The sequence below is a fragment of the Syngnathus acus genome, chromosome 21 (genome assembly GCF_901709675.1).
Source record: "Syngnathus acus chromosome 21, fSynAcu1.2, whole genome shotgun sequence".
Lineage (NCBI taxonomy): Eukaryota > Metazoa > Chordata > Actinopteri > Syngnathiformes > Syngnathidae > Syngnathus > Syngnathus acus.
The window spans coordinates 11,693,252-11,721,096 of record NC_051105.1 but is presented as its reverse complement, the minus strand read 5'-3'; the positions used below and the strand labels follow the sequence as shown (position 1 = coordinate 11,721,096).

The 27,845-nt window shown below is 42.3% G+C and overlaps 2 protein-coding genes across 48 annotated transcripts in view; both read right to left on the bottom strand.

Moving 5' to 3' along the window:
- Nucleotides 1-393: 393 nt before the first annotated feature.
- On the bottom strand, nt 394-3,998 carry vtcn1 (V-set domain containing T cell activation inhibitor 1). Of its 6 annotated transcripts, none has more exons than XM_037239352.1 (5): nt 3,856-3,998; nt 3,598-3,662; nt 3,032-3,391; nt 1,529-1,783; nt 394-1,057 (listed from the first exon to the last, which is right to left on the bottom strand). In XM_037239352.1, the coding sequence occupies exons 1-5, from the start codon at nt 3,885-3,887 to the stop codon at nt 1,002-1,004; spliced, it is 768 nt and encodes a 255-aa protein (XP_037095247.1). In that variant the 5' UTR covers nt 3,888-3,998; the 3' UTR covers nt 394-1,001. The 6 variants fall into 6 exon arrangements, with proteins under 6 accessions (XP_037095247.1, XP_037095246.1, XP_037095243.1 ...); XM_037239351.1 differs by lacking the exon at nt 394-1,057 and adding an exon at nt 1,123-1,435; XM_037239348.1 differs by lacking the exon at nt 394-1,057 and having other exon boundaries at nt 1,123-1,783.
- Nucleotides 3,999-18,064: 14,066 nt separating this feature from the next.
- Nucleotides 18,065-27,845, bottom strand: part of clasp1a (cytoplasmic linker associated protein 1a) — a 71,927-nt gene continuing 62,146 nt past the window's right edge. For 29 of the 42 annotated variants that reach the window (XM_037239288.1, XM_037239300.1, XM_037239303.1 and 26 more), the window contains 6 exons: nt 26,944-26,985; nt 24,901-25,091; nt 23,062-23,190; nt 21,679-21,885; nt 20,291-20,407; nt 18,065-19,915 (listed from right to left, as the gene is read on the bottom strand). In XM_037239288.1, the coding sequence (XP_037095183.1) occupies nt 19,829-19,915; nt 20,291-20,407; nt 21,679-21,885; nt 23,062-23,190; nt 24,901-25,091; nt 26,944-26,985 (773 nt within the window). In that variant the 3' untranslated portion in view covers nt 18,065-19,828. The remainder of the gene's footprint in view (nt 19,916-20,290; nt 20,408-21,678; nt 21,886-23,061; nt 23,191-24,900; nt 25,092-26,943; nt 26,986-27,845) is intronic. The other 13 variants (XM_037239293.1, XM_037239304.1, XM_037239315.1 and 10 more) reach the window with 1 other exon arrangement.

The window sequence follows — 27,845 nt, the reverse complement described above, 5'->3', positions numbered from 1 at the left end:
GGTGGTCAGACGGGCACGTGGAGGGCACACATGTCATGGAACGAATGGAGCAGGGTGACCAAATACAGCTTGGACCAGGGTTTATTGGAGAGAACAAAGACAGACTCGGCAAACTGACATGGCTTAACAAAACAACAAGAGGACTGACCGACAGGGACGTGAAACAAAAAATGTGAAGACATTGAGACAACAGGAATCAACCAGACATCAAGACAACAACAATGATCCGACGGGGTGTGAGAGGCAGACAGGACTTATATACACGACAGGTAACAAGAGGCAGGTGAGAATAATCAAACATGGGCACACAGGAGGGGAGGGGCGAGCACACAGACAGAAATCATGACAACAGAAACATAGTGGAACGGCTGGGGACGAGATGTGACAACACACACTACTGAGCATCATTTTGACTTGTGTTAAGGTCATTACATCAAAGTGTGTGTTTCCACTTTAATTTTGTGTGCAAGTCCAAATCCAGGCCTCCATTGATTTATTACATTAGATTTCCATTGATGATTTTTGTGTGACTTAGTTGTCAGGACATTCAAATTTGTCCAGAACAAAGGTATTCAATGAAAATGTTTAATTCATTCAGGTCTGGGGTGTGTTATTTGAGTGTTCCCTTTAATTTTTGAGCAGTGTATTTACGACTGATAAAGCAGCATAGCATCTAGCTCTGCCTGCGACAGTGAAAGGCAGGACAATTAAAAGCTCTTCCACTAGATGGCAGAAGGTACAAATAAGCAATTGATGTCGTAAACAGCATCCTAGCTTTGTATTCAATTAAACAGACCAAAGTTTCAGAGCGTGTAAATTATTTGCGATTAAATCGAGACAATACGATCACTGCTTCAATGTATCTATAATTTTTGTAACAATTCAACAAACAATAACAAATCATAACTTCCTATAAGTTATTTCTGCAAATTACCTTTATTAGAAGCTAGTTATTGGCATATTCACAAGGTTGTCCTATCTATGTGAAAGTGCTGTCAAAGTCATTTTGGCCCAGGCCCCAATGCAGTTGTGATTTCCTCCAGGAGTGGCGTTATGACTGTGAAACCATACAAATGTTTAATCCCCTCATGTTATTAAACATATGCAGTACACAAGAAATTGATGGATAACTAGTTTTTAAATCAGAAGTTACAAATAGAAGTTTATTGTTCAAGTTACTATAAAACAGGTTGGGTAACAAGAAAATGTTCACACTATCTCAACATCATTTAGTACATAAGACAATTTGGGCTGACCAGATTGCACCAGGCCTTGAGTTTGACATTGTACATTACGACATACATAATGTATTGTGAAGTACTGTTGCATTACAGCAGATGAACACAAAAGACGCATATTATGACAATAAAATCTGGTGCTCGCAGGGCTGATGCAGAGTTGTAAGTAAAGTAATTTTCATTTGTAACATTAGAGCCTGCAAAATAAAACACATAAGGAAATATTAATGTTCTGGCTGGGGATAGGAATGCCCCAAAATACAACATATCCCATTTCCTGTGGAACTGACCTGTTGTCACAGTGGCATCAGAGTGAGCCGCCACCAGGTCATTCTGAATCCTGCACGTGTAAGTGTCGCTGACATTAACCAACTGCAATGTGCTGACCACTCGAAATATGCCCGCAGAACTCTGCTGGAAGTCTGTGCTCCCCTGCAGAACGTTGTTACCGGCATCCAGCCATGTCACGTTGGGCTTGGGAAACCATCTGGTCGCTTCAGCTGTCAGGGCACCGTTTGACAATGTAAACGTGGGTGCTGTGAAAGCTAACAGAGGAATATAAAATGTAATCATAAGTGCATCATACGCAAAAATGTGCAGTGTCATATGTTAAAAAAAACACCACCCAGATTCTATTTAAAAACAAGCAATAATATTACAATTTGATTGAAGTTATTTTTGGTGGAAAAAAATATATCATCAAATGATGAAAATATGTATTTTAAGAGGAACTGCAAGACCTCCCTCCTTCATCCTGTGCACAAAGTCCTTTGCCACAGCTGGCATGAAGGAGCTGTATCACAGGAGATGAGGGATGCCAAAATCATCACCATCTACAAGAACAAGGGCGAAAGAAGCGACTGCAACAACTACAGAGGCATTTCACTCCTCTCAGCATCGTCGGCAAAGTCTTTGCTCGGGTCATTCTGACCCGCCTGCCAAAGCTGGCAGAACACGTCTACCCTGAGTCGCAGTGCAGCTTCCGTGCTGAAAGGTCAACGGTGGACATGATCTTCTTTCTCCGCCAACTTCAGGAAAAGTGCAAAGAGCAACAGATGCCCCTGTACGTCGCATTTATCGACCTTGTACTGTGTCCTCTCTGCATCCATTGCAGCCTGGTCATCCTGGAAGAGGGATCCTCCCATCGGTGGTCTGTGGTTTCTCATTTCCCCTAGTTGGAGTTTTGAGTTTTTCCTTGCCCTCCTGGGAGTTTAAGACCAGGGGATGTTTGAGAATAATTGTCACTTTTCACACATGTCCTGAATGTTATTAGTCACCTAAATGTTGAACAGAGGCTGAGATCTACCGGAGTCAAATTCCTTGTTTGGAATGCCCAAACATGGCCAATAAACTTCTCGAATCTTGAATCTTACAAAGGCCGTCAATCTCGTCAGCAGAGACAGCCTATTCAAGATCCTCCCCGAGATTGGGTGCCCACCAAAGTTAGCAGCTAACAGGGAAGCGTGCAGAAAGGAGCCCAACGTTTCCAACAGGCCAGAGACCACCCACAGATGTGACTGCTGCGACAGGGACTGCCACTCCCGCATTGGCCTCTGCAGTCACAAAAGACGCTGCTCCAGCAGAGCAGACAGCCAAGCCTAGGATGGATCCATGGTCAACCCTGACCGACGGAAGCCTTTATTAGATTATTATTAGTATTATTTATTAGTTCTTGTTAAAGGATAACTGTATTTTTTATTCTTTATTTACAAGTTGAGTCACTTGCCATTTGCATGTTCCTGTTATTTGATTAGGGAATGAAACAGTGCAACTGGAATGTCAAGTTTTCCCACCTGCCGTCCTGAGGATGATGTTGACCTTCCCGGTGCCTCCCGAGTGACTGAGCAAGCAAGTGTACTCGCCTGCATCGGTGCGTCGTACCTTCCTCAGCAGAAGTGAGGCGTTTCCTTTTACCACCATGTCGCTGAAGATTTGTACCCTGCCGCTGTACTGTGAGTCCTGCTCGTCGTTGCTCTCTGCGCCATCCTCGTAGCTGTAAATAATTCCAGTCAGCGACTCCTTCGTCCATGTGATGGACACATCTTGGAGTAGACTTTGTTCACTGTCTACGGTCAGGAAGCAGCTGAGCATGTGGTCTTCGTCGAGGTTGGCCACAGGAAGTCTGTTGAGGCTCTGAACCAGCAACAATCTGCCTTCATGGACAAAGACGAGAAACCTTCACACAAGGATACGTATATGCCAAAAAGCTGTAATGATCCTGATCATTTGAATGAGGTAGATTGCAACAGGGAGACATGGAAAACAGGCAGGACAGCAGAATCGGAGCTCGACATGCCTGATATAAATATACACAAGGCGTACATAGTTAGACTGACTTGGTTCATCGTGAAAGACTTACCTGAAAGTGACAAGGAGACGATGAGGATGATGAGCGCTGAGAAGACAACAGTGAGCGTGATCATCCTCCACGAACACACAAACGCATACAGTGAGCTTTCTTTGTACAAAGATGAGAGGTTATGTTTTGACATAGCCTAAGGTAGAAACCAATGTTCTTAGAAGCCGTTCATTATTACAAAGTACCTCTGACTTCATTGCTGATTATGTTGTGACTTTGCAATAATTGTGTTAAAAACAACACTGTTTAAATGCTCACATGAAGAAGATGATCTGCCCCAGTGAAGCCATGGCTGCTCACGCACAAACGCCTTTCGAGGAAAACTTCTTGTTCAAATTTCTTGAAGAAGAAATAAATACATCCACCAGTGCATCAAACATGATCTTCTTGACTTGTGTAGACTGACTCACTCTCACACACAAACACAAAACCATGAGTCAATATTACCTTAAGGCGTATGCTGCTGTTCATTTGGCTTATGACAATAAAGTAGATTTCTATTGCCAAAAAAAAAGGCTTACATCCACATTAAAAAAAACATTCATTTTAGGTTCATTGAAAAATCTAAATTGGTGGCCCTTAATGTTGGAAGTACAGTCTAAAACTCAAAAAAAGGAAATCATTCACTCCTTCCAGTGCCGTATGCGTCGTCACGCTAGCGTAACCTGGTAACAACGCCGTGTGACGCAGCTAAATTTTATGGTTTTGTTTTGTTTATTTGTTGTTTTCTCACACCAACCAATCGACCAACTAGTCGAAGATTTGGACGACTGAAAGTCGGCCGATATTTTTTGTGGTTGACTACAGCCCAAATGATTTCTAATAATTTATAGAGAACAAGGGGTTGGACAAGATAGTTTTTTTTGGTTCTTCCTACTACCTTTGAACATACGGGACTGTCTCAGAAAATTAGAATATTGTGATAAAGTTCTTTATTTTCTGTAATGCAATTGAAAAAACAAAAATGTCATACATTCTGGATTCATTACAAATCAACTGAAATATTGCAAGCCTTTTATTATTTTAACATTGCTGATTATGGCATACAGCTTAAGAAAACTCAAATATCCTATCTCAAAATATTAGAATATCATGAAAACGTATACTAGTAGGGTATTCAACTAATCACTTGAATCGTCTAATGCAGTGGTCCCCAACCTTTTTTGCGCCACGGACCGGTTACATGTCAGAAATATTTTCGCGGACCGGCATTTATATAAATAAATAATACATTTATATAAATAAATAAATAATACATTTATAATAAATATATAAATACGATGAAATAAAATGATACGACTGACATAAAAACAAGTACAAATGACAAAAATAAAACTCAACATTACGTTGAATTAGTGGGAGCACTGAGTTTGTTTCTCAGAAACGAGCCGGTCCCATCTAGACGTAATCGGAGACAATGACACCCGAAGTGATTAAGGTTTGTCTTTTATTGCAGGATGCTTGTTCTCCATGTGTTGAAGCAGTTTTGAATGCTTCATTGCCTGGTTAGTTAGCCTGTCGCCACATATTAGCTTTGCGGGCTCGACTGGGGAAACATGTCACGTGACCGGGACGAGTGTCTTGACCTGAATTAATTGATCGTCGATAAAAAAAAAAAATTCTGTGCGGCTTGGCGGCCCGGTACCATGTGACCCACGGACCGGTACCGGTCCGCGGCCCGGTGGTTGGGGACCACTGGTCTAATGAACTCGAAACACCTGCGAGGGTTTCCTGAGCCTTGAAAAACACTCAGCTTGGTTCAGTAAACTAAATCACAAGCATGGGGAAGACTGGTGATCTGACTGCTGTCCAGAGGACCATCATTGACACCCTCCATCAGGAGGGTAAGACACAAAGAGACATTTCTCAAAGAGCAAGCTGTTCACAGAGTGCAGTTTCAAAGCACATCCACAAAAGTCTGTTGGAAGGGGGAAATGTGGCAGGAAACGCTGCACAACCAAGAGAGATGACCGCACCCTTAACAGCATTGTGAAGAAGAGTCGCTTCCAGAATTTGGGGGAGCTTCAAAGACAGTGGACTGAAGCTGGAGTCCAGGTATCAAAAGCCACTGTTCACAGACGTTTCCGGGAAATGGGCTACAATAGCCGTATTCCCATGGTCAAGCCACTTCTGAACTCAAGACAACGGAAGAAGCGTCTGACTTGGGCTATGGAAAAGAAGCACTGGTCAGTTGCAGAGTGGTCCAAAGTCCTCTTTTCAGACGAAAGCAAGTTTTGTATTTCATTTGGAAGTCAAGGTGCCAGAGTCTGGAGAAAGGCTGGAGAAGAAAAAAATCCAAGTTGCTTGAAATCCAGTGTGAAGTTCCCACAGTCAGCGATGGTTTGGGGAGCCATGTCAGCTGCTGGTGTTGGTCCACTGTGTTTCATCAAGTCCAGAGTAAATGCAGATTTTAGAGCACTACATGCTGAAGAGCTCTATGGAGATGATGATTTTGATTTTCCAGAATGATCTGGCACCTGCCCACAGTGCCAAAACCACCAGTAAATGGTGTACTGATCATGGCATTACTGTCCTCGATTGGCCTGCCAATTCTCCTGACCTGAACCCCATAGAGAATTTGTGGGGTATTGTGAAGAAGAAGCTGAAAGTCACCAGACCTAACAATGCAAATGAGCTAAAGGCCGCTATTGAAGCATCCCGGGCATCCATAACACCTCAGCAATGCCACAGGCTGATTGCCTCCATGCCACGCCGCAATGATGCAGTAATCCGTGCAAAAGGATTCCCAACCAAGTACTGAGTGTATTAATGGACATTTTCAAATGTTTGATTTTGTTTTGCTGTTATAAATCTTTTTTCTTTACTTGGTCTGAGGACATTTTCTAATATTTTGAGATAGGATTTTTGAGTTTTCTTAAGCTGAAAGCCATAATCAGCAATATCAAAATAATAAAAGGCTTGCAATATTTCAGTTGACTTGTAATGAATCCAGAATGTATGACATTTTTGGTTTTTTAATTGCATTACAGAAAATAAAGAACTTTATCACAATATTCTATTTTTTTGAGACAGTCCTGTATGTGTACACTGCACTGAATTAAAATATGAATTCCTGTTTTTTATTTTTGTTTTGTTTTTACCTTATGTAATGTTTATATATTCAATCAATCAGCCAGTCAATCAACCAGTCAGTCTATTCATGCTTTGCTATTGGCTGAAAATATTTTTTCCAAACTTGATCTGCGCAATGCATAAGGGAGGGAGACGAGCAGAAGACTGCGTTTAATACACTTCAGAGTTGATCTGCCGGATAAGTTGGCTCGAGCAACTGATGAGTATGCCTCCTGGACGCCGCTTTGGTGAAATGTTCCGGGCAGGTCCCAATGGAAGGAGGCCCCGGGGACAGGGCTGGACTGGGAGATTTTTTCAGGCCAGGAGTCAGTTATGTAACCAGGCCACCCTGGCCTTGCCCACACCCACACTTAAATGTATGGACACAAGCAAAACGCATTTGTGCGCACACACATGCACACAATCATTCTTTGGGTTTTGTTGTGGGTGGTACCGGAAGAACAAATCAAAATCTCTAGAATGAGGGCGAGCAAAATAATCAAAAAGGTCTCTCTGAGTCTGACTGTCTGTCTGTGTCCTGAGTTGGCCTTTACCTTGCACTGCTTCCTGGACTTGTCTTGCCAGTATACTCTGCATCTGCTGGGAGTGTCAGAGCAACCAGCATAATAATTATATTATCGACAATAACACATTTAATCAATATCAAAAGAATGATATGGTTAAATATGTTTTTTTTCCCAAATGTTTCATGCATAGTCATAGCCTATTTAATTCCATGCATTGATAGATGACTGTCTGCTCTTTACCTGTCAGCTGCTCTGACCTAGTACTGGGCCTACTTTCTGAAGCACCAAAACTGGCAATATTTCCACCTTTGCATAGGAAACATAGACATATATTTTAATATTAATTTAGCCAGGGCCAGTTACAAAGTTTAGAGGAATGTGCACGTAAGTAAGAATAACAAATGACTCTTCAACTTACAAAATCAACTAGAACTAAATCAGGGACAGCCTTATTAAATGGCAGCGGCACATATGCACACAACACACGCAAACTGGCATGCACACACACGCGGGCACACACAGTTTTTAATGGCAACGTGTGTGTGTGTGGGGGGGGCTAAACAAATCCGTAACTTTTCTGCATTTTCTGTATTCTTCTGCATCCTCCTCTAGCGCCTTTCTTTTTTTTTGTCCCTCTCCGCACCGCCTTTCCTCTTCTTTTTACCACGTTCGAAGTCATTATCCTCACTTGCACCGCTCGCTAGCTACACACAGCAGCCGGCCGGCACCTGACATACGTAACACACCCCTTCCTCCACACGCGCTCTGTGTGGTTGATACGGACTGTGGGGGCGGGTGTTAATTGATAGAAACCAATCGTCTTTCCCTCCCCCATGCTTCTGGCCTGAGTGGCCCGGCCTGTCTCTCTGATATGCGCGCCGCCTCGACGGCAGACTTGAAAGACAAACAAAAAACAAAACAAAAAACAGAGAGTCGCAGGCCAGCAGGCCAATCCTAGGCCGGCGCTTCGGGAATACTCCCGGTTCTCCCGATGGTCAGTCCGGGCGTGCCCGGGGATGACTCAGGACAAGCAGGAGAGACCATGTTCTTGGCTGTTCCGGGATGAGCTGGACGATGTGGCTGGGGAGAGGGAAGTTTGTGCTTCCATGCTAAAGCAAATACCCCACAACCAGACAACAAATGAAACAAGCCATTGATCGTGGTTAGGTAACGTGGCAGTCCTCATCCATCTAGAAAAAAATACAGAGCCATTCCCTAGATTTTTGGATCCCAGGGGCAATTGATGAGGGCAATTGTGCACAAATGAAGAAAACTGAGAAAAGTGGGGAATATCTCAGGAATGGTTGATTAAGCGAGTGCAGAAATGACTCATCCAGAAGTTCACAAAACAACTCAAAGTAACATTTTAAGAACTGTGGGATCACTGTCAATATCATTACTTATTAATGATAACAAAATATTTGCCTTGGTATTTGGCAGAAGACTTCTGTTATTCTTTTATTTAGAAAACTCAGTCAGGGTTTATGCCCAAAAGACACATTACAAACAATATTGCATTTATTTTGTTCTTAAGACTTTTTAGGGCCTTTGGTATAACGGAACATCAGTTTATAATGCAGTCTTTACATAAATTTTGGTTTTGGCTATCAAAACCCTCTATGTAAACAATAATGGATCCATGAAGCAAGCAAGTGGCATCTCTCCTGGAATCTTGAGGTACGACATGGCTGTCCTGCCTCCCCATATCCTTTGTTTTCCAAGATGGCGGCGCCCCAGTTGGCCGCGGCCGCTACGAGTCTCAGCAATCGACGAGGATTTTCACAAAATATGTCGCCTAGGACACTACAAACAACACAAAGTTTAGTTTATCCATCCAGTAGATTAGTGTATGATCGCCAGCGCCTGCTGGAGGTACGGTCATCGAGTGTTTTCAGACTCGTAGCCACAACTACCCTAGTCTGTTTGCGTAGCCTCGGAGTGCTTAGGGCGCTAGCCCCAGAAGCTCACGACGCAGCGGGCTCGCCGGGCAGCACACGCCGGAGGAGGAGTAAGCGTAGGCGGTGTGACCGGCGGCGAAAGCGCGGCTGTCGAGGTGGGCTAACGGCTAAGCTTAGAGCTAACCCCTACAAACCGCCGCTTCCATCCATCTTCCTCTCCAACGTCCGCTCACTGGATAATAAAATGGACCATCTAAAACTGGAACTCTCTTCAAAGAGGGAAGTTAGAAACTGCTGCGCTCTCATCCTGACGGAGACATGGCTGAACTCATCAATGCCGGACAACGCCGTTAGCCTGGAGGGGCTCGCTACATTCCGCGCCGACAGAAACAGCGAGCTAAGCGGTAAATCCCGAGGAGGTGGGCTGTGTGTCTACATCAACAACAACTGGTGCAAAAATGCTAGATCTGTCACCAGCTTCTGCTCTTCGGACATCGAGCTTTTGACTGTTAACTGCAGACCCTTCTACCTGCCCAGAGAGTTTACTGTTGTTAGCATCACGGCTGTGTACGTGCCTCCTAGCGCTAACACTAAAGAGGCCATGAGGGTTCTCTATCGGACAATCAGTGAGCTGCAATCCACGCACACAGAGGGGGTTTTCATCATTGCTGGGGACTTCAACCAGGCTAGCATGAAGACTATTCTCCCTCATTTTTACCAACACGTGGATTTTCCAACTCGGGGAGAGAACACTCTGGACTTGGTTTACACCAATATAAAGGATGCATTCAGAGCAGCCCCCCGCCCCCACCTCGGCTCTTCAGACCACCTATCTGTTATGCTAACCCCTGCATACAGGCCCCTGCTGATCAGAGCAAAACCCACAGTGAAGCAGGTGAGGGTGTGGTCTGAGGGGGCCATGGAGGCACTCCAGGACTGCTTTGAGTGCTCTGACTGGGACATGTTCAAATCAGCAGCAACATATGACAATCAGATCGACATTGATGAGTACGCCATGACTGTGTCAGCCTACATCAACAAATGCTCCGAGGACGTCAGCACCACTAAGAACATCATCACCCGAGCCAACCAACGACCCTGGATGACTGAGGATGTACGTCATACGCTACGAGCACGGAACTCAGCCTTCAAGTCTGGCGACAAGGAGGCACTGAGGACAGCGAGAGCCAACTTGAACCGTGCCATCAGGCTAGCGAAGCGAAGCCACAGTCGGAAAATTCAGGATTTTTTCCACGACGCCAATAACACCAGGAGTATGTGGCAAGGCATACGGGCGATCACGGACTACAACTTACCCTCCCCCCCCGGTGGGTGAGGTTGATGCTGACTTCCTAAATGGTCTAAATAACTTCTTTGGGCGTTTTGAGGCACTAAACAGCACTCCTGCAGTTAAAACTGTTCCCCACCAGGAAGAGGAGGCCCTCTGCCTTGACTCAGCCGACGTGTGGAAGACTCTGAGAAGAGTCAACCCACGTAAGGCCCCAGGCCCCGACAACATACCTGGGCGGGTGTTCAAGGAATGTGCAGGCCAGCTGGCTGGTGTCATCGCAGACATTTTTAACATCTCGCTGGACCAAGCCAAAGTGCCAGTGTGCTTCAAGGCTGCCTCCATCATTCCGGTGCCGAAGAAACCTCAAATCACCTCATGGAATGACTACAGACCTGTGGCACTGACTCCCATCATGATGAAGTGCTTCGAAAGGCTGCTCAAAGATCACATCGTCTCCAGACTCCCCCCAACATTCGATCCGTTCCAGTTTGCCTACCGGCAGAACCGCTCCACTGAGGATGCCATCTCCTCCGTTCTTCACCTGAGCCTGGCTCACCTGGAGGAGAGGAACACCCACGTGCGGTTGCTGTTCCTGGACTTCAGCTCAGCGTTCAACACCATCATTCCACAACATCTGGTGGAAAAACTGGAACACCTGGGCTTCAGCACCCCCCTTCGGAACTGGCTGCTAGACTTCCTCACCAACAGACCTCAGTCAGTCCGGGTCGGACAGAACACCTCAGATGTCATCACCCTCAGCACAGGCTCCCCTCAGGGCTGCGTCCTGAGCCCCCTGCTGTTCACCCTGATGACACACGACTGCGCCCCCAGGTTCACCACCAATCACATCGTGAAGTTTGCAGACGACACAACGGTGGTGGGCCTCATCAGGGACAACAACGACCTGGACTACAGAGAGGAGGTGGAGCAGTTGGTGGGCTGGTGCAGAGAAAATAGCCTGATCCTGAATGTGGAGAAGACGAAGGAGATCATCGTCGACTTCAGGAAGAACCAGCCTCACCACGCTCCACTGATCATCAACAGCTCAGCTGTGGAGGTGGTCAGCAGCACTAAATTCCTGGGAGTCCACATCACAGACAACCTCACCTGGACTGTGAACACCACAACACTGGTCAAGAGGGCACAGAAGCGCTTGTACTTCCTGCGGAGGATGAGGAGAGCCCACCTGCCCCCACCCATCATGAGGACGTTCTACCGAAGCACCATAGAGAGCATTCTGACAAGCTGTCTCTCGGTGTGGTGTGGAGGTTGCAGCGCCTCCGATTGGAAGAACCTGAGGAGAGTGGTGAGGACAGCAGAGAGGATCATCGGGGCTCCTCTTCCCTTCATTCAGGACTTGTCATCCCAGCGCTGCGTGTCCCGAGCCCGTAATATTATCAGTGACCCATCACACCCCCACCATGGACTGTTCTCCCTGCTGCCCTCTGGGAAGAGGTTTCGCAGCATCCGCTGCAGGTCCACCAGGTTCTGCAATAGTTTTTCCCCTGCTGTCGTCAGACTGTTGAACATTCAAACGTAGCATTCCTCTGCACACTTGTAAATACTGCTTTTGTCTCCTGCACTGTTTACATACTTTATCACTGCTGCACTTTGTACTTTATAATTATCTTATTTCATATTTTTATATAGAATGTCACTTTTTTTTTTTTTTTTTTAACCAGCCGAAATACCACTACATTGTTGAAAGCCGTATGCAACGAAATTTCGTTTTGTACACACCTAGTGTTGACAAAATGACAATAAAGTTCTGTCTAAGTCTAAGTCTAAGTGTCTAAGTCTAAGTCTAAGTTTTAAATAGTAGCATAAATCATATCTTCTTATAATATCTATCATCTTATTAAAGCTAGCTAGCACTGTTGATGGAACCCCTCTCCTTGGTAAAGAGTTAATCTTGACACAATTAGTGGATGATGACGTTTTCGTCTAAAAAAAAAAAGAAGGTCAAATGCCTGTTGCCATCAAAGCAATTAAAGTTTTCAAGGGCTTTCGGTTTATGCTTGAACATTAAAAAAAGGACTGTTCTAAATCTGAGCATTCCCATACAAAATGGCCTGAGATACCTTAATGACAAAAGATCAAAACCTGAGATGTACTTTAAATTTTACTCCAATTATTTAAAGTTAACAATGGCACATACGAGGTCTGTCGTCTAGGGCTAGAACCTTGCTCGCCAAATCGAGAGGACTCTCACATCATATATGTGGCTATGGGGCTACATGTCAATAAGGAGATCCTTAAGATGATTGGAAGAAAAAAAAAACCCAGACCTCATAATTTGAAAAAGAGTTTGACTTATCAATTCTTGTGAAAATGATGGTCTTAACTTCTTGGGTTTTCTTACTTTGAATGACACTTTCAAGATCAATCTTAATAGATAATACTGTCATAGCTAGGTAATATTGACTTTTTTCATGTTTGCAATTATGACATTGATTCGATTAAGATGTTCAGGGTTTTACTGCCAGACATTTCTTTCATGGTCACTCATCTACAAACATAACGTTTGACCGCATACTTAATTGATTTGGAAATTCATCCACCCATTCATTCTCAACACTGCTTATCCTGTTCAAGGTCGTGGGGGATGCTGGAGACTATCCCAGCTGACCGCGGGCAAAAACTAGACTACACCTTGAATTGTTCTCCATCCAGTCGCAGGGCACATATAGACAAACCCTCATGCACACCGCCACTATGCAGGAATCGATCCCATGCTGCCCATATACAAGTCTAGCGAAAGTGCCCCTACACCATCAGCGACTTTCATTTGGAATAACAAACACATGAATTATTATTATTATTATTATTATTATTATTATTATTATTATTAGTGTGAAGGCGAAGCATCAGAGCAACGACGAGACAATGACAAGTGGGAACTTGTCATGTTCAATGGGAAACTTGCCCAACTGTTTAATTCGGATACAGAAAGTGAGGACTTTGGTGGATTTGCGTATGAATATTGTAAGAATGTGAGTCCAGCAGAGTACATACTATTTTAAATACTAGAATAAAGTACAATCACACTCACTATCTTGCTCCTGTGATGTTTTTTTTTTTTGTGTTTGTTTAGTTTTTCCATAAGTCATGGCATGCATGCGTCCTATAATGAGGTGCGCCCCATGTGTGGATGAAATCCAGAAAAGCCCCCGCAATTGCGCCTTATGGTGTGGAAAGTACAGTAATTTCTTCAGCTTCATGAAAATCCGCATGCAGCGTCCAAAAACAATAGAAGGCTTGCGGAAGGTTTGTGGGTGCCGGAGACGTTCCGCATACCAGTGACGTGCGGTGAGGTTCATGACTGGGGAGGCACTGACGTCCCCCCACCCGGTAAAATTTGTCCGGCACCTAACCGTGTCACAAAAGAGGTTGGGGAACGCTGCTCTAGTGTGGCTTATTCATTATTTAATTTGAACTATTTTAATTAAAATCTCATATCAGCAGTCTTCACACATAAAAACACTCAATAAAGCACTTCGATCGTGCGTACCACTCCGTTCCAAAGTCCCGTTGTCTGAATCAAACCTTTTAACTCCGGAATTGCTCTTCCTTAACTGATGACCTCCTGCTTCGACCGAAAATCCATAGTTGAAAATCGTTTGGATATGTAATCCTCCATTGTAAAACGAAATGTAAAAACAGGGAAAAAAAACGAATGTAAAACGAAATAAATGGGCGACTGTTCCCCAGTTGCTCACAGTAAATTTGAACTGGAGATCTCTTATTCTACAGGTAGGCGCATGAAGCATCCCGAGATCACTAGCACCTCCTGCCATAAGGCTGGAGAACCGTTTTTCGTAGCCTCCGTAAGGTATCTTTTCAAAGCCGTTTTGTTCATCTGAAGAAACATGACGTTACAGACAGATGACAAAAAATACAAGATATTATATACGTCAGCTTAACTACGTAAATTAGTTAGTATAGCCACAGTGTTTGAACACTTAAACAGGGACATAAAGACAGAGAGCAGTTCAGTCTAACTGCATAGTCTGTCAACAAAGGCAGCCAGCCGTGTGATTACGCAATCCTCAGAGGAGGCTAGGCAGGAAGTTGGCTCCTCCGACCGAATCGTCTTCGGTTTTAAAATAACTATAAAAATTCAGCAATTTTGATTCAAAATGATACAAAACTATTGAAATTAAAAGGAAAATGACTATAATAAAAACATTTGAATTTGTTTTTCCCCTATGCCTCCACTGACCGCACGTCCCTGGTGTGAAGGCCTTCGGCTTCTCACAATAACATATGTGAACATATGTTACTTTATTGCAAGGAAATCATCACAGTTCATTATCCTGATTCACTGACTCTGTTTTTACAACAGGATGATGTCTTAACCTTTGCATTCAATGATGAGTGACTTGAGTTTAGCTCAAAATAAATGTGATTTACCCCTCTGTGAGTCGTCACCTTATCGTGGTGTAGGGGTTTGCGTGTCCTAATGATCCTAGCAGCCAAGTTTTTCTGGGGCTTTATGACCTTGGCTGGGTCACCCATGTCAAAAGGGTCCTAGGTGAGGGGCCAGACAAAGCACGGCTCACAAAAACCCCTTATGACGATTGACAAAATTGGATTTCGTTTTCCCTGGCCCGGACGCGGGTCACCGGGGCCCCCCTCTGGAGCCAGGCCTGGAGTGGGGGCTCGAAGGCGAGCGTGGTGGCCGGGCCTTCGCCCATGGGGCCAGAACGGGCACAGCCCGAAAAGGAAACGTGGGTCCCCTTTCCCATGGGCTCACCACCTGTAGGAGGGGCCAAAGGGGTCGGGTGCGAAGTGAGCTACGCAACGGCCAAGGGCGGGGACCTTGGCGGTCCGATTCCTGGCTGCAGAAGCTGGCTCTTGGCACATGGAATATCACCTCTCTGGCAGGAAAGGAGCCCGAGCTGGTGTGCGAGGCAGAAAAGTTCCGACTAGACATAGTTCATCCTCCTGGACGCCTCCCTGGGGAGGTGTTCCGGGCATGTCCCACCGGCAGGAGACCCTGCCTCCCCAGTCATGAACCTCACCGCACGTCACTGCTTCACACATACGTATGTTATTGCTGTACTTCATTATTGTGTGAAGGTGTGAAACACATTATTCCTGTCCTTTATTGGTGTGAAGGCAAAGGTCTTCACACTTATGTTATTCTACACCACGAAGGCTTATGTTATTCTACACCAAAACTTTATAATTACTACTTCCACATAATTCATCCGATTCACTCCATTCCACTTTTGACATATTCCAAATATTCACGTGATGAGCGCTTGCGTTTTCGCAAAATTGCCAAGGTAAAAAATATGCCCAACATTTCACAAAATTTGCACTGAATATATTTTTGGTATTGTGTTTGTGTTGATAGTTACAAATGGTCCTTTTCTGTTCTAATAAAGTTTTTTTTGTTTTTTTTTGTTTTAAAAGACACATTTGTGTCCTCGGATCGGGCGGTGCCAAGAGAGCAGGAATAATCCAAGATGAGTGACTGGAGGAAACAACACTGTGGGTGGTTTTGTGATGAATTAGCATTTTATCACAACTAAAAGCGGAAAAAAAAAGTTGATTCAGCATGAAATGGGTCCTTTCATGTAATTGTTGATACGTCAATCTGCAAGGCTTTAAGCACTGGTTCTTAACCTTGTTGGAGGTACCGAACCCCACTCGTTTCATATGCACATTCACCGAACCCCTCTTTAGTGAAGAATAGAATTATGTTTTTCAAAATCAAGACATAGATCAGGTGTGGCCAACCCGCGGCTCGCGAGCCGCCTACGGCTCTTTGCCTGATTTCATACTGCTCTTTTACGTTCATATCAACATTTGTGTTTGTGTTGTTGTTTTTTTGTGCGTGTTGCTTCGCTTGAGGCTGAGAAACTCCACATTGTATACTGCAGTCAGACTGTATAATGACATTATTTAGACAAGCAAAACAGCATGGCCACCAAAACTGATACCTTTTCCATGCCCAGAACTTTTTCCATGCTCCGCTGCCTTGAAAAACATGTTTTTAAACATTTAATATTTTACTGTTATTGTAAAGTTCTGCTGTTTCTTCAGTCGGGCCTTTTTTTTTGGCTCCACTGAAAGCATGAATTAATAAAGTCAAATCAAGTATTCAAACGCGTATGCGCATGAGGTGAAATCCCGCAAAGGAGGAGGGGCAAACCCATTCTAGGAAACAGTGTCAATTTCGCTCTCAAAATGGCAGGGAGAAAATACACAGCTAAACGAAAATATGAAGATGAACACAGGACGTTTTTAACAAAGTGGGAAATTTTATATTTTTTTGTTGAACGCAATGGCAAGCCATTCTGCCTGATATGTCAGACGTCATTAACGCATTTCAAAGCTTCAAATCTTCAACGCCACTTCATGCTAATATCGATAAGGACTTTCCAAATGGGACTAAATTTCGCAAACGCAAGTTGAACACTTTGAAAAGTCAGGCAGAAAAACAGGTACAGTTTTTCCCAAAAATTACGAAGCACTCAGAGACTGTCACGCTTGCATCGCATCAACTGGCTTGGAACATTGCACGGGCTAAAAAGCCATACAATGAAGGGGAGTTCGTTAAAAAATGCCTCAGTGACGGTGTTGAAATCTTGTCGCCTGAAAACGACAAACTGAAACGAATGATATCAGACATCCAACAAAAAGAATTGCTTCTGTCACGGATCGGATGGAGCAGGGCGACCAAATGCAGTTTGGACCAGGGTTTATTGGAGAACACAAATTAACAGACTCGGCAAACTGACATGACTTAATAAACAAAACCAACTACAGGACTGACCGACAAAGATGTGCAACAAAAAGACATGCAGACATTAAGACAACAACAATGATCTGACGGGACGTGAGGGGCAGACAGGACTTATATACACGACAGGTAACAAGATGCAGGTGAGAATAATCAAACTAATCATGGACACACAGGAGGGGAGGAGCGAGCACACAGACAGAAACCATGACAACAGACACGTAGTGGAACGGCTGGGGACGAGACGTGACAGCTTCGAGATGCAAGCCAGATTTGAAGACGATTGTTCAAGGCAAGGAATGCACTATGCAACATGCATAGTAAGTGAAAAATTGTAAATTATTATGTTTTCGTTTGTGGACTTTGTTGAACTGAGAGTTTGTGTGGGTGAGAGAGTGCACACAATGTTTATTGTTGAAAATGACTGGCCTGTGGTCTTAGTACTGTAGGAGTCAATTTCTGTCATTATCATGTTGGTGTGTGACATGATAATGATGAACCCAGGTTAAGAATCACTGCTTTAAGGCCTGCACTCAAACAGCAGTACAGTATTGTTTCAGTAGCAGCTGTGCCTTGCGCACCCTCATATGGACAATACAAGTATGACCTGAATTGTTACACACTTTCGGAACACGGTAATAGTACACACTTCAATACAATAATAATAATAATGATAATAATAATAATAGTAAAGGGCGGGGGTTCTTTATTTTCATTTATGTCACCAATCATCAGGTACAGGTGCAATCATTCGAAGATCCACTCCTTCATTCTCACCACCACTGATTCTGTTCAGTCAATATCCTTTTCACTCTTGTTCGAAGTTGGCGCCCTAACAGTAAGACTCCACCTAATGTAATCACAGGCTAGATGCATGTTCTTGCAAATGCCTATGCTGACAGTACCGAAATGACCAGCCAGAAAATTCCAGATCATCAAGTCTGTTTATTATGCAAGCAAACAATTTTGATTGTTGCAAGTCTATCAAGGGTGGTTGTTAACAAAAACATCCTTCTGTACAATGTAAAGAAATAAAATAAAATATTAAGTGAAAATAAATATGGGCACACATTTTGCATGGTAAAATAAAATAAAACAAAAAATAATGGTTTGAAATTAGAATACTGCCTCACCCGTGTATGGACAGAGTAATAATTGACTCCCCTGTACACAGAGTAAAAGTCTGACAAAATTATTTTTCATTTGACAGCAAACAGGCTTGGCAATTATTTAAACCCTCAAAAGATGTCAAATTAAAGAAGTGTAAGACTAGTTAAATTAAAGAAGTGTAATAGCCTGTATGAGGGCTACACGTCACTTTCGGTACCTCTAATGTGATATTCTTAAAAGACAAACAAACAAACAAACAAACAAACAAACAAACAAACAAACAAACAAACAAACAAAAAACAACGTTTCAGCGAAAATTATATTCATTCATTTTACTTGAGTCAGAAGAACGGGCCTATTTGCCTGGGATTCTCTGTCACATCACTCATCACATCAAGTAGAGAGGCGTTGTACAGCAGCTGAATTTCAAAAAGTAGATTGTATTCTATATTATCACATTTAAGTTAACCCAAGAAAAGTAGTTGACTTTGCAAACATTTAAAGCTTCATCATACCTTACTGTAAATTAGATGCTAAAATTAAAACAATCTGTCCGAAAGGTATGTCGACCAAACACATATTGAAGTAATGAAGTGAGTAATACAATGTTGCAAGTGCACTTGAACAGCCAATAACCTGGGCCCTTCACACAGACAATGTGCTGCAAGTTAAATGCAGGCTAACGTGGAAAAATCCAACACAGGCAACTTAGATTTAACAAAAATGCTGCAAAGCAGAGGTCTAAAGGTGTCCAAACAAACTAACGTGTGGTGCATCTCATTACCGTAGAGGCTGTCGTTACACACTGGAGAAAACTGCTTGCATCTTTACAAGGGTCAGTATCCACCCCCACCCGCAATATTCACAGTTTTCATAAGCTGATAGTTTACAGTTTTGTACATGCCAGTCAGTCGCTGCAGTCGCCGTGAAGAAGCTTACTGTGTGCATGACATGAGCAAGGCTGCAGCGTCATATTGTTGGTCTCTCCCAACTCCCAGCTAGAAAAGACTATTGCAATATTTACAAACTCTCTTTTCACTCAAGTTGGAACAGCAGTCTCACACACAACTCCATCTTGAGAAAAACATGTTTTACATTACACTGTACTTTCTACACAGAGGGGATTCAATCAATTGAAGCCACTTGCCATTTAAAATTATATATAAAAAAAAAAAACATTCAACGCAGAGGCATCTCTGTGCGCCGGTATACTTAAAATACTACCTGAAATTAGAATACAGTACTAATGCTTTTTTCTCATTTGATTTAAATCATTTTTATATATACAGTATTTGTTTTTATTCATTTTATTTTACCAACAAGTTTTATTTAGCTAAAGCGCTAAATAAAGGCGAAACATAACAGTGAATAGTACACAATAATGATTGGTACGGGATCTACAAAGGTAGAAAAGAGATAGCTCCATATCCAAACTACATTCCAATGTTTTCAGAACAAGCGTGCTAAAAAAGAAAAGAAAAAAGTGATTTCAAGAGGAGGATGTGATATTTTAAGTCATTGGGCCCACGGGATGGATGGCGACGTTCATCTGCATGATTTCCAGCTAAAGATTTCTCCATTAACTGTGACAGGAGACATCTGAGGAACTGCTGCTATTGCTGTTTGTGGTCTGGGCCCGCTTGATGTACAGATTCAGTAATTTCATCTGCAAACAAACAAGGACACAACACATTCATACAGAAACTCGACAAGTTGCACTTGTGCAGTGTTCTTAGATTTGAATTTTAATGGCGAAAAGGGACTTGAATTTGAAAGGTAATTGTGCTTTGATTTGGGCCTCTTTCCAAGTTTTTTTTAACAGACACAAGCAATATGTGTTGCAATAAACTATTCAATTTCTTAGACATACATGTTTTAGTTTTGTAGAATTAGCCATGAATTAATATAAAACATTTATTTTGTAAAAGGACTTGACAGAGGTGGATTATGTCACTTAAGTGGGAACATTTGAAGGCCCAGGTTCGAAATGTAGTGCCCGCCACTGACATGCAGCTAAACAATGTTTTGTAGTGGTCAGTACCTTGCTGCCGGTGAGCTGTGCCAGATGGGGTTTGAGCTCCTCACCAATTACCGAGTATATAGCCACCAGACAGAACACGCTGGCTTTGCGAACGCTGCTCTCTGTGTTGTCATAGCCCTGCAATGAGACACAGGTATCACGCAGTGCCGCCATACAATAATGCAAATACACATACACGTGAGCAAGGAAAACAAGGAGTGTGCGAAGTAGCAGATGACAAATATTGCTTGAGACAAATCATTCCTCAAATCAAAATGTCAAAGCCCTTCACCACCTGGCTCCCCCTTACCTATCCGACCTCCTGATCCCCTACCGCCCCAACTGTCCCCTCTGATCCTCCAATACTTCACGTCTGACAGTCCCAAAATCTAAACTCAAATCCTTCGGTGACAGAGCCTTCTCCTGCACAGCACCCTGACTCTGGAACTCTCTCTCTCAATCTGTCTGTGACTCACCCTCACTCCCCATATTTAAGTCCTGTCTAAAAACTTACCTCTTTTCTCAAGCCTATGACCTCCCCTGGTGTCCTCTTCTTAACTTTATCCCATTGTCTCTTCGCCGTCTCCCTACCCCCCTGTATGTCTTTGCCTTGTTCCCTGTAAGCGTCTTTGGGTTTTTGAAAAGCGCGATACAAATTTAATGAATTATTATTATTATTAAATGGGCCTCTCCAGTGCTGTCAAAATACTTGGAGCTTGCTATGGTACCTCCATCCATTAGCCAAACCGCTTTATTCTCACAAGGTTCGCGGCTATGCTGGAGCCTATCCCAAACAAAACATTTAGTAGTAGTAATACTACTACTACTACTAATAATAATAATAACATTATTAATAAAATATCATAAAAGGGATTTCTTAACTTGACATTTTGTTAGTTTTCATGCATTTACACGTTAAAATTATTATCATCCTTCCACAATTCATAAGAAGGTAATTTAAGTGATTTGAAGCTGTCAATGCTGAACATGTACTGTATGTTTGACGTTGTATGAAAATCAACTTTTTGCTAGAATCATTTTCGAAAAAGTTAAGCAAGTTGAGCAAAATCGCATGACAAAAATGTGAGGTCTATGGCGAGTTCACAATGTGTCTTGACTGAGTAAATGCCATTTTCAAACTGCATTTCCTGGTAAACCGGTGAATCAATGGGTGACAGTACAGTCTAAATTCATGTGCCTTTCAGAAAGAAGTTGCCATCGTTAAATGTATGTTGAGGACAGCAAGAAAATTCCTTATATTATTGAATATGATTGCCTTTTGATAAAAAAAAACAACAAGAAAACAGAAAGCTGGAAAAATGGCCACGTCAACTTCAGCGCTTCCACAGGTCAGCAAGCCATGAAAAAGGCTGACTTAGATGGGTAAGTGGCTAAAAACATTCGCAAACCTGCAAGAGTCCCGGGATGATGTCCACCAGCAGTTGTATTAGTGAGTCCTTGGGAATGCGTTCAATGACTTTGGTTTCCATCTTGATGGCAGCCAGGTTGATTGGGTAATCGGCTGTCTGCACAATTGGACACAGCACCTTGACACACTGTTCTGGATGGATGGATCCAGCCAATGTTGATGCAGCTTCCTCGGCTGCACGCACCACCTGAAAAATTACATGAAGAGAACCAGATAAAAATACATCATCTTTGTCCTTTAAGCACAACACACGTTTGAAGGGGACCTGATATTAGCTCCTTTCCCACGGCATGATGCTAAATGCATCATTGTCCTCTTGTTTTTAACACATTTTAATCTCCAAACCAGGCATCGTGAAATAATGTTAGGCTACAAACAAACAACAAAATAAATGAATGGATAAACAGATGAAACAAACAAATAAATAAATTAATAAACAAGTCCCACAGGATTACCGCGATCCAAGGGATTCCTGGAAAAAAAAGTCCTCTAATATGTAGTATATAGCTATTTATATAAAATGGGGAGATCATATATATAGGCGGCTCGGTGACGTACTGGTTAGCACGTCCGCCTCACAGTTAGGAGGGTGCGGGTTAGATTCCACCTTCGACCCTCCCTGTGTGGAGTTTGCATGTTCTCCCCGTGCCTGCGTGGGTTTTCTCCGGGCACTCCGGTTTCCTCCCACATCCCAAAAACATGCTTGGTAGGCCGATTGAGCACTCCAAATTGCCCCTAGGTGTGAGTGCGAGTGCGGATGGTTGTTCGTCTCTGTGTGCCCTGTGATTGGCTGGCAACCGGTTCAGGGTGTCCCCCGCCTCCTGCCCGATGACAGCTGGGATAGGCTCCAGCACGCCTGCGATCCCCGTTGGGACAAAGCGGTACAGAAAATGGATGGATGGATGGTGAGATCATATGTCTGAGTGAATGGGCTTTTCCTTTTCCAGTGTTTTTCTCTCTACAAGGCACTCGCAGTGCCTCAACACTGACTCCTCGTTATATATTATGATTACTATAATTGAAAAGCTGTGATTGGCTGGCAACCGGATCAGAGTGTCCCCCGCCTTACTGCCCAATGACTGCTGGGATAGGCTCCAGCACGCCCACGACCCCCGTGGGGATAAAGCGGTACGGAAAATGGATGGATGGATAATAATAATAATAGAAGTATCTGTTTCCCTTTGTGCGTTGCAGTGGTATTCTTTCCACAAAGGTGTTTTCTTTTTTCTTTTTAAATGCACATCAAACTAGAGGAACTGAGTTTGTCTAAATATTAAAAAAAAATTAAAAATAAATAAATAAATAAATAAGGCTATCGCTAATACATATAAATTTATACATTCTGTGTGGAGCAACAGTACACCTCTTTGTAAGAATCTTTGTGGGCCTCCAGGGTCTTCATGATGGTAAGCTCCGCATAATTCTTGAACCGAGCTGGTTGGTTCTTGAGTATTTCTTTCAGCACACGCAGCGCCAAGGCTCGGATAGTATGCTAGCAGAAATAGGAAATATTTACCATTTTTAAAAAGTCCACATTCCACAGGACAGTATTAATAAGACTGACTTACAGTATATTAAAAACAATAGCTATGAGTCTTTAGTTGGACACTTTATTGACCCTAAAGCTAATTCCGGGTGCTTGTTTCAAAACCAATGCTTCAAGCAACTGTCTAAGAAAAAGACAGCTCACCTGAAACTGGAAAAAAAGCTAGAAAATAGATGTACTACATGGTATTTATTACTTTCATTATTTTCAATTTACAGAGTAAATCACATCTGTAACCATCTGGGTTTTATTTTTGTGTTGGTTTTAATGTTGTTTTTTTACTCATTGCATTGTTTTCCCATATTTTTTTCAGTCAAGTTAAACATATAAAGGAAAAGCTTCAATAAGTCATCGTCACCAATTGCCTAAAGTACATTGACAAAGTACATTTAATTCAAAAAGTTGACCAATAGTTGCTTTAGAACTGTCGGTGAGCTCTTCCGAAATGTGTCACGATGAGTTATGTTCGCACTAGGATTCAACAGAGTCCGGCAAAATTTCGTTTCATTTCATTTTCGTTTCGTTTCAGTTGCTAACATGAATTGGACCGGTGAGCATCGCGCTTTCATTGTGGAAACGTTAATCAAGAACGAATCTGTAACTGCAACACAACAAACGTTCCGTTTGCGCTTCAGACTTGGTAGACATGATCCAGTACCTGCTCGAAACACGATCTTGTTATGGGTCACTAACTTCAGAGCCAGTGGATCAGCATTGAAACGAAAATCAACCGGCCGACCTCGCACCGCCAGGACTCCAGACAATGTGGCAGCGGTAAGACCAAAATAACGAAATAACAAAAACGAAACGAAAATTAAACGAAACAAAACAAAATGGCATTATATATTTACCGTCCAGGGCGATAATTAGAGAAGGTTTATGTCCAACAGGGGGGGTGGGCGATTAATAGAAAACACTTTTTGTCCGATCGCCAAGGGGCACTGAAATGGGCGATAATATGTCTATTTTCCTTATGTAGTATGCAATAGCTGCATCTCACTGGTGTTCTTAACACTAGAACAGCGGCTATTTTGATCTACCTCTAACAGCGGGGTGCGGCAATTGACGCTCCATCGATGCGATACGTTACCGTCGCACATCACATGTTGCGCACGTCATGTTATCGCGATCGTCTTGTTCGAGCGCACGCCCCGATAACGTAATAGTCCCGATAACGTAATAGTGTTAGGACATTGTAGCGGAGTGACGAGTGTAATTGTATCGTAGTTTATGGAGAAAAACAATTTAAAAGGGACATTCGACGTGCTGTCAAATCGGTCATATTTAAACTTGCGCAATGACGTCGGCATGCGGTCGCGGAGGAAAACGTAAGTTTTGGGGGGAATTTTTAGCAGCATGGGCGATAATTAGAGGTATCAATGTTTTTTATTTATGTCACCGCTAACACACACTGGGCGATTATTAGAATATGGGCGATAATTAGAATAAATACGGTACTTTTCGAAAAAAAGAAAAAAAAAAAACTTTTTTGTTTCTTTAATTTATTTGCATTTTATTAAACCTACAAATGTGTCAGATCATTTTGCCGGACCCTGTACATATATACGGACCCTGAGCTGTGGGGTTTAAGGCAGGATAATAGCTGCTAAGTGTCCTCAAAATTGCATCATAAGAATAAGATATTAGGCTACTTACATCTTTATCACCCAGTGTTTCGAGCAAAAGGAGAAGGATAGTTTTAAAATGTTCATCCCACACAGCCAGGCTGTCTTCTCGCGTGATCTTCAGAAGCTCCACCAGGGCACCTTTACGTTCCTCCGAGCGTTCATTGTGATTGGACAATTCCTTAAGCAGGTCGGCGACCATGTCAGAGTTGTCCTGACCAACTGTTCACCAAGAGAAGAAAGAATTGCAGCAAAACAGTTTTTATCTTAAGACTTGTACCTTAAAATACACATATGCACACACACACACCCACACACACACACACACACACACACACACACACACACACACACACACACACACACGCACACACGTATGTATTAGGAATGTCAAAAGTAGCACATTGAAGATTTAATTACTTTTAAGCGCAGCAGTTTTTTTAAACCGATTAATTCACGTCCCTTTTTTGAAAAGCCATGTACATGAGTAATTCAGCAGATACTTCCTTGTATAAATTACTCTCATTTAATACACTGCAGCCTTTATACACACTACATACAATGTTTAAGGAGAACAGATGAGGAGTCATTTGGACTGAGGTACCACCACCTTTTCCCTGCTTTGAGAGGGGAACGTGCAGTGAGAAAGGGTGCAACAGCTCTCCAAGGTGTATGCATGGGTACGCCCAGAACTGAGCTGATGCCCCTCTTGTCACTGAGTCACTTTTTTTTTCGATGTGTGGCGTGTTTTATTCAGTAACTCCAGAAGGTGGAAAGCTTGCTTGCAGAAAACCTATGTCACTAATGACAAGCTGCATAAAACTTAAAATGAAAGCATACAATGTTGTACCAAGGCATCATCGTAACCCAATTTTGTAATATGAAATATAAAAATAATAAACATATTTGTCGGGAATGGTGACTAGTTGTAATTTTCAAGTAACAAAATGGGCATGAGTCGATGGACTGTTTCATGTTCTAATTAAACTATTAATTTTTGAAAAGATGTACTGTAATTGTCACCAATATAAAACAGCAATGCTACCCAGAAAAACTATAACTACATACTATAACTAACTATATAGTGAAGTAATACATATTTTAACCTCAACAACTATGAATTACTATAAAATTACTGTATCAATGAACTAAAAGATACAATATGTGTATGAGGGAAAACAATGTCCACTTTTAATTTTATTACATACATTTAATTGTACATTTAGAACAGAATAATCGATATATGTCACGATCAATCAATATATTGTGATTGATCATGGCAATTGTGATGTGCTGTCTAAGGGTTGCAATGTGACAAAGGGTTGCTATCTTGGCAGAATTTTCTAAAAAAATAAATAAATAAAATGGAGTGAGCACTTCAAATGCCTCTAAAATCCTCCATAACATAAATTCCGGAAAAAAAATTGATGAGTACATGGCCCGTTATACTGACTACAAAGGTAATTGTCAATGACAACGAACAAATTAACGAAAATGAAAGTAAATAAACGCATTTATTGATGAAATAAAAGTTGGAAATGTGTTTTGAAAAACGATAACTAAACTAAATCGTTGTCTCTGCACAAAACTAACCAAAATGAACACAAATCGTTGCAAAAATAAACCTTTGTTTTTGTCTTTAAAAATATTTTGTAATGATTTAAATTGTAAAGTATCATGACCAATCCTTATTTTAGAACTTGAGCACATCATTATAGAACTTTTTCAGGAGAATAAGGTTTTCCAACATTTATTATTTTATACCTAGTGGTTAAGTAGTTATTAGTAGTTAATACTCCACCCCTTACCCCTAGTTTTGGGGCCTCTCCTGGAGACCACATTGCCCGCTGCATTTGCCCTGTATTGTCTAATAGGCGAGACGGCTCTGACCATAAGTAAAATAAGGACAGAGTCATAATGTCACAAGCAGAGATAAAGTAAGGGGTGCCAGTTGAGGAAGATGAGCAAGGGCAAACACACACAAAGCAAAAGGAATTAGAATAGTTGTTTTGTCATCGAGCAGTGAAATTTTCCAAACACTCAGCAAAGAGTCATACGGCGACGGAATCTTTACCAGAGAGCATCATTGTATTTTCGCCACTTTCTTTGCGCCGGCCTAAAGGGGAGAGGAGTGGAGGAGACATGAGGGTGAAGGATGGGAAACAGATTCTGGTGACAATAGACACACGTTTGATTGTATGTCACAACAACGGGGGAGTAGTGATTGTTATTACACATTAAGGGTTTGTCATGGCTCAAATTAATGCAGAACTTGTACGCTTCTGAACAATCACACACATGCCACATCCACGCCCTACATTGGCAAAAAAAAAAAAAAAAAACTTTTTCTGGAAAATATCTACATGTGCTTTGTTGTTTTTTATTCCAACGAACAGAATTCAAATTCCATACACCTCTTGAGCTTATCGCGGTGGATGGGTTTATCCCTTACTGTTCCTCTGAGGAAAGTTGCCAGAGGCTTTAGGGCAAGGCAAGGTCCAGGCAAAGCACTTTTATTTCTATTGTACATTTTATACACAATGTGCCTCACATAATTAAAAATAAAATATGAAACTCATTCTCAACCCAAATAATCTCAGAGATTTAAAATCAAACAGGGAAAATGTTAAGTTTAGTCGTCATAATGGATGTGTTTTGAGATGAGCGGGGTCATACGATGAGGACGATTTAGGGGGTGAGAAAATGAGCAAAGGATAGGAAGATAGTGAGGGAGGTTGGCTGTCTGGCTTGTGAGACCTAAACATGTTGTGAGGGTCTACATTCCAACTGTTTCTCTTATAACACTGTCCAATCAGCATATTACTGCAATTCCGGAAAAAAAATGACACCCAACTAATACAATAAGAGTTTATGAAGTAGAACATGTTTGAGCAGAAGCCTCTAAATTTTAATCAGCAGGGAAAAAAAAAAAAAAAACGTACCGTAATTTTCGGACTATAAATCGCGTTTTTTTTC